The sequence below is a fragment of the Erpetoichthys calabaricus genome, chromosome 14 (assembly GCF_900747795.2).
Source record: "Erpetoichthys calabaricus chromosome 14, fErpCal1.3, whole genome shotgun sequence".
Lineage (NCBI taxonomy): Eukaryota > Metazoa > Chordata > Cladistia > Polypteriformes > Polypteridae > Erpetoichthys > Erpetoichthys calabaricus.
In genome coordinates, this window is record NC_041407.2 from 88,764,346 (window position 1) to 88,771,595 (window position 7,250).

General features: G+C 41.2%; 1 protein-coding gene across 1 annotated transcript; it reads right to left on the reverse strand.

Moving 5' to 3' along the window:
- Nucleotides 1-3,630: 3,630 nt before the first annotated feature.
- On the reverse strand, nucleotides 3,631-4,550 carry LOC114664366 (pituitary tumor-transforming gene 1 protein-interacting protein-like). The gene has a single exon (XM_051918871.1). It carries the CDS (start codon nucleotides 4,534-4,536, stop codon nucleotides 4,036-4,038), a length of 501 nt encoding a protein of 166 aa, XP_051774831.1. The 5' UTR covers nucleotides 4,537-4,550; the 3' UTR covers nucleotides 3,631-4,035.
- Between the last annotated feature and the right edge of the window lie 2,700 nt (nucleotides 4,551-7,250).

Sequence of the window (7,250 nt, forward strand, 5' to 3'; positions counted from 1 at the left end):
GAGATTTGTTTAACCGCTCTTTGTCTCATCCCTCACCTAGGACCAGTTTGCCTTGGGTGGCCCTACCAGGGGCATAAAGCCCCGGACAACAGAGCTCCGAGGATCATTGGGACACGCAAACCCCTCCACCACGATAAGGTGGCGGTTAAAGGAGGGGCGACATGGTGGCGTAGGTGGCGCACGGTGGCGCAGTGGGTAGCGCTGCTGCCTCGCAGTTGGGAGACCTGGGGACCCGGGTTCGCTTCCCGGGTCCTCCCTGCGTGGAGTTTGCATGTTCTCCCCGTGTCTGCGTGGGTTTCCTCCGGGCGCTCCGGTTTCCTCCCACAGTCCAAAGACATGCAGGTTAGGTGGATTGGCGATTCTAAATTGGCCCTAGTGATTTATCTTTTCACCCATTTAAAGGCTGACTCAAATAAAGGACAAGTTCAAAATTTGAACATTTTCAATCCAGATCAGTCTGTGATTTTCATAAAAAGTAATTTATAATATTCCACATCAATATCATTGGTTAAACTTTAGGAATGGTGTTATAGTGCATCGGTTAGTTCATTTACTGCCTTGGACGGTAAGAAGACCTCAACAGACATTTTCTTTGATTTGACCAGATGCTGTATTTGGTCATAATTAGACTTTAAAAGCATCAATGACAACACTTTAGAGCAGCTGCTTTAACTGAGGCCCCTGTAACTGCGAGGCTGCCACAATACTGCAGTAGTTGAATTTACATCATCATGCATGCGGAGTACATGCCTGAAACTCCCAGAACATGTTACACCTCTGCATCACCACAGTTTACAAGAGTGTATTAAAAGGCAGAGCCTTCATTTTATTAGTAGAAAACACAAATCAGTTTACTGCTTACACCTATTTGTACACTTCATTATCAGACACCTTATTACCTTGGAGTGTTTTATGACGGGATGTTTAGGAGCAGCACATTCAGTGCATGGACTTGTGTAGAACGTTTGAAGAACCAGAAGACAGGGACCAATCAGCATGCAGAATGAACAGTAGAAGAGCACAGAGAGAAAGCACAGGGCAAGAAAAGATGGCAGGTTGAGCTCCGCTTCTTTCATTTCAGCTCTTGTCACATTATCATCATTATTAGTAATAAAGGGGGTCACGCAACTTATGTTAGCATGAAAAATGCAAAGTCTCCAATTCTCAGCTCTTCAAGTTACAAATTGCAAAATTAAAAAAAAAGAGGAACAATGCCAAATGAGACAAGGTACAATATGGGTGCAATGCAAGCGATCGCAATCACAAACACTGAACCACTCAAAAGGCAAAACTTGACTTGCAGAGCAGTCGTCTTCAGCATTATGCTGTTTCTGGGCTGATAATTGTAATGAAAGGTCAAGCCCACGCACTGAAAGACACCAGCAGATTGTCTTGGATGGTTTCTCACAGAGGAATCCTATAAATACACTGCATAGTGCACTGCTTAAGTACAGACACTAGAAACTGAGGATATAAAAGTTCAAATAAATGATAAAAGAGAGTGAAGCAGTGAGTGAGCAATTAGTTGTCATTTTAAGTAGCACACTTTACAGAGCAAACCACCAAAGTGTGCTTAACAAGGTGGCAGTAATGCATTCCAAGTAGCAAGACCAAATACACAACTAGTCAACATGTATAAATGCTAAATTATGAATTAGCAGGCTTAGACAGTATGTGAGTGAGTGAGCTGCCATGTCACGGACCATCATTCAATTCAGAATTCCTTCGTTCTTTCTATTTCAGAGGTGCCATGACCAGTGCCGGGGCCAGGATATTTTGCCTCATAGGCCAAGCTTATTAGTGCACCAACTGACTATTTGCTAGCTAACCCATGTGGCTGGGTTCCCCCGATCCCCCCCCCCCCCATACCTACCCCCCACCTATGATCTGCTCCATAGGTGAATGTCTAATTCACCTTAATGGTGGCACCAGCCCTGGCCATGACTGAAGTGCTTAAAATAATAAAGGGAATTAGTCCAGTGGATCCCAACTGTTACTTTAAAATGAGTTCAATAAGAACATGGGGGGCACAGTTTTTAAATTTACTAAGGGCAGATTTTTCACAAATGTTAGAAAGTTCTTCTTCACACAAAGTACCACACAGAAGAAAAAAAATACCAAGTGGTGTGGTGGAGAGTAGGACTTTGGGGACCTTCTGATTTCAACTTGATGTTATTTTGGATAAGGTTGGTGATCTTGTTGGATTGAATGTCCTGTCCTTGTAATTGTTCTAATGATCTAATGATCCATGCTTGTTTTCTGCAGGTAAGGGAGAGAGAGACCCCCTAAGTGGAAGAGCTCAAGTACCTCAGGGTCTTGTTCATGATTTAGATGATTGGGAGACTGGGAAGGAATCTGTGCAGTGGCGGTGGTTGTTCTGCAGACATTACACCAGATGTTGGTGGTGGTGAAGAAGTGACAGCAAAGTCCTTGGTCCTTCAGTTTGCCAGCCAGTCATGTCCTTGCCTCTAGTCATAAATTCTGGGTAGTGAGCAAAAGAATAAGAATGCAAATTCAAGCAGGCAAAATGAGGTTCCTGTTCAGGATTGTCAGGATCACACCTCATAACAGGGTGAAGACCACTAAATGGAAGCACCTGTTTTCAGGATTGAGATGCGCCAGCTGAGGTGGCCTGGATGTGTATTTTGGATGCACCCAGGTGCCTCCTTAAGAGGGTGATGTGTCAGAAAACTGAAAATTGATTCAGGGCAGACACAGGGATGATCACTAAAGCTGTTAAGGGTGGGGCTTTAAGATGGTGCACACTACAGAAAGGTGCTATATAACACAAACACAGAGACACAGTTGGAAAGTTGTTCTGAGCAGATTTCACACAAATGCTAAGAGTGTTTTTATTACATAAAGAAACACCAACACATGGAATAAATTACCAAGTCGTGTGGTGGAGAGCAGGACCTTAGAGACCTTCAAATCTCTAGTTGATGTTATCTTGGAAAATCAAGGAAAATTGTGTTGGTGAGCTTGTTGGGATGAATGGACTGCGTTCATCAAAATTGTTCTAATTTGCTAATGTGGCCATTACTGCTGTGTGCGGTCCATCATCTGATCCATCCATCTTGCTAACCCACATATCTTGACAAGGGTGTCTGGGCAAAAGGAACCTATCCCAGCAATGTAGAAACAAGCCCGTGGACAAGGTGGTAGGCCATCACACACATACGCACACACACAACAGACAGTTTAGTGTCACCAGTCCACCTAACCTGCAAGTCTTTGGACTATGGGAAGAAATTGGAGAACTCAAATCAGCTTGCTGATTCTGTTCCATCAACTGAAGATTCTCAGTTAGCCATTTGTATGTGCCCTGTCCTGTGTTGGACTGGCACTTTATCCATGATTGCTTCTCACCTCATGCCCAATGCTGCAAGGTGAGGACTGACTGCACTTGACCTTGAACTATATAAAGATGAACGGATAACTCATTTATCAGAGAACCTCAGCCCCACAGTGTGCCATCTACAGGCAGAAACATGGCATCACATGGCATCTCACTTACAAAGATGACTTCTGGTGTTTAGTGAAGACTCTCTTAAGATAATACAAACTTAGCTGAGCAGTACTGGGAGGAGAGACAGTGCAAAAACAAGGCATCATTTAATTTTTTTTAAAACTTTAATAATTTTTATCACATCTACATAAAAAAGGAAAAGAGAAATCAAATTAGCAAATATTCACTTGGTCCCTTGAAAGATCATCATCCTAAAATACAAGAAGCTTCATTACAAAAGCTCAGGGCATTGTGTGAAACCTTCTCTGAAAGATTTAATAGCAACATTTCAGTTTTTCCTAACAAACTGTGGGCTTCTTCCTGAAGACAGAATGAAGTACCACCTAAAATGGACAGAACCCCTATAATATTTTATTTAGTATTTCATTTAGACTCAATGAGATCTCCAACCAAAAAATTAGCTCATTAATCTTAAATCATTTCCCATGAGATATTATTAAGTAAACACATCCACACCTATGGTTGCCCATCCACTTCGATCACACCATGGGACCTTTCTTCAGTTCTTAGTTAAAAAGGCCGTATTTCTTGCGGATTTCATGGCGTTTCATCCTTAGGTTGTCTCTTCTCTCGTTGTGTTGGATTATCCTTTCCCTGTCGGCACGTCTGAACCGTTCTTGGTCCCTGCTTCTTCTCAGCTTCTGACGTCTTGCATAGGAACAGCAGCAGACAATGACAGCCAAGAGCACCATGGTGCTCAGCACCGATAAGGAGATGGTGAGCACCTGATAGTTCACCCAGCATACGCCCCATCTTGCTTTGGGGAGTTTGCACACGGAGCTGGGAAGAAAAATAGTCTTCACCGGATAATAGACGCAGTCCAGGCTGGAGGTACACCACAGGCATGATGGGTTCCTCACACACTCTTCACAACTGACGTTGGAGAAGGCTGAACAATGCAGCTCCGCTTGTGAAGCCCTTGGGTCAGCACCTCCTGGATTCACTAAAGCCATCATGATGAGAGCAAAGGCGATTTTTGAGGCCATCTGCTTCCACACTGTCTTCATGCAACCATCCAGGGATGTTCTGAAAGTGAAATAAAATAAAACCAAATCAACTAATTTCTAAATATTTACTAGCTCTATGTGTGGAGATTATACTATCATTCACTTACCCTCCACCAGTCTATAACTAACACTCTATAACTAACACTACCGACACAGCTCCAAACTAAACTAAAAACAATGAAGTGGGTTCAGTAAAGCCTCCTTCCTCACCATTATGGATTTGCTTCTCATGAATGGTACCGACCATTGAAGTGCCACAGACGTGCTTTCTTGAAATTGTTATACACTCACCAAGATGCATGCCTTGCAATACCAGGTCAACAAAGCCTCCAAACTCTAAATGTCCATGGTGTGATGACTTAACTTTCTCAGAATGATTTTTCCCCATAAGGCCAAGATATTTATTTGCATAATTCAGGTATCCCAGCATGCTTTCACATTTAGTTAATTTTGCATTCAGGTATCCCAGCATGTTTTCACATTTAGATAAATCTATGTCAAGCTTGTTTCCAGGCAGACCACAAAGTTAGGTTTTTGTGAAAGCCACAAGGTCATCACTTCGGTCATCAACCTGAAGAAGTTGCTTAACCCTTACAGGTTTTACATGTTTGTAGGTTTATTACTGTCATATGTACGGAACAGTGTGAAATTCTTACTTGTATGTGCTAATCAACATGCAGCATGTCAGCACTCTTCAGAGCCAGTATTAGTGAGTAGAACTATCTTACCTCAAAACTCTTATGTCTTCTTTGGCTGAAATTATACCTTATCTTGGAACTTCTGTCTTCTTTGTTGGAAGAAGTTCCAATAACATTGGCTTTAGAGGAACAAATATGAGGATAGTGTGGCATGGTGACACAATTTATAACTTCACTTATGCCTAAACTCCACCTAGGTATTATAACGTACAATGAACATAATGTCCACTTCTTGCTGCTCCTAATTGCTTTTAAGATGATCCAGAATCCATTTATTGAAACTACCTGAAGTAGATTTTGAATTGTCTCTGTAAATTTGAGACAAACAAATTAAAATCTCATAGAAATGCCCATGTCAATGACTTATTTTTCTGATTGACAGAAATTGAATGTGCAAAGAAGAAACCTAAACCAAAAAAAGTAGTGATTTTGGCCAGTTGGATGAACTTCCATGATGGAACAAAACAGGAATCCTAGTCAAGAGTGGGCTTTAGTTTGAATGAGAATCAAATCAAGATGTGGAAAGCTTTGAGTCATTACCAGAAAATCAGAAACCAACACTTGTTCACAGTTCAAATCCATAACTGTAGAGAAAGAACTAATGGTGCTGAGTTCAGGACAAGGACCACAACCAAATAAATGACACGGACACAGGGATAAGGAGTATATCAGGTAAGGTGATTTGGGTTTTCCTATTTAATAAAATGCAATTATGTATTTAATACATCCTTGTTTTAATGGTGCTGGAAAATGGAAAGATGTTGCATTTTGGTTGGACACACAAGTAAAGAATTTCACTGTACTCTATACAAATGACAGTGCTACTGTTCTAACAGGGAATTGGCAAATAAAATTTTGAGCAAAAACAGGGAGATGCAAATAAAAGAGGAAATGAAAAGAAAAATAAAGTGGAACATACCCAAAGCCCAATACGAGAGACAATAATTGTGATGATGAGAACAAGAGGGCCAATACTAAAAGTACAAGTGAGAAAAGAACACAAAGATATGTTTCAGATGGTATCCACAGATTGGATAAGGATTTGCACTCATTTTAGGAAGTAACTGGGCACTGGGGAGATTCTGAAGGACCGGAAAATGGCAAATATTATCCCGTTATATAAAAAGGGTGACCGGGCACATCCAAGCAACTGTAGGCCAGTAAGCTTAACATACATCACAGGAACATTAATGGAAGGAATCGTTAAGGATAAGATTGAGCAACACCTGACAAGGAGAGGAGTTATTAGGAACACTCAGCATGCGTTCAGAAGAGGGAGGTCGTGTTTTATTAACATGCTGCAATTCTATGAGGAAGCAACAAAATGTGGAGCTTATGATATTATTATTATGATATTATTTATCTTGACTTTCAGAAAGCATTTGATCAGGTGCCACATGAGAGGTTGGCATCAAACTAAAAGAAGTGGGAGTTCAGGGTGATGTTTTCAGATGGGTAAAGGATTGGCTCAGACACTGGAAGCAGAGGGTGATGGTGCCAGGAACCTCATCAGAATTGGCTGATGTTAAGAGTGGTGTTCCACAGGGGTCAGTGCTAGGATATATATAAATGATTTAGATAGGAATATAAGTAACAAGCTGGTTAAGTTTACAGATGATACCAAGAAAGGTGGATTGGCAGATAATTTGGAATCCTTTAAATCAGGGGTGGGCAAAGTCATTCCTGGAGGGTCGCAGTGGCTGCGGGTTTTTGTTCCAACCCAGTTGCTTAATTAGAAAACAATCCTTGCCAAATGACTTGTTGGTGCTTTAACTCTGCTATGTCAAGTCATTCTCATAACCTAGATTTTTTTTCTATTCTAAGGATACCATCCAAATACTTTCAAGTGTAAAACGGATGGGTAATTCTCAATCCTTCACTTTTTTCTTTTCTCTTTCCTTCCAAGTATTTAATTAAACCAAATAGTGCACGATAAATACACACAGGTGTAAAGGGTAACAAGCAAAATGGATAACTGCTGGTTTCTTTTGTCATTTGCATCTTATTGCTAGGGCG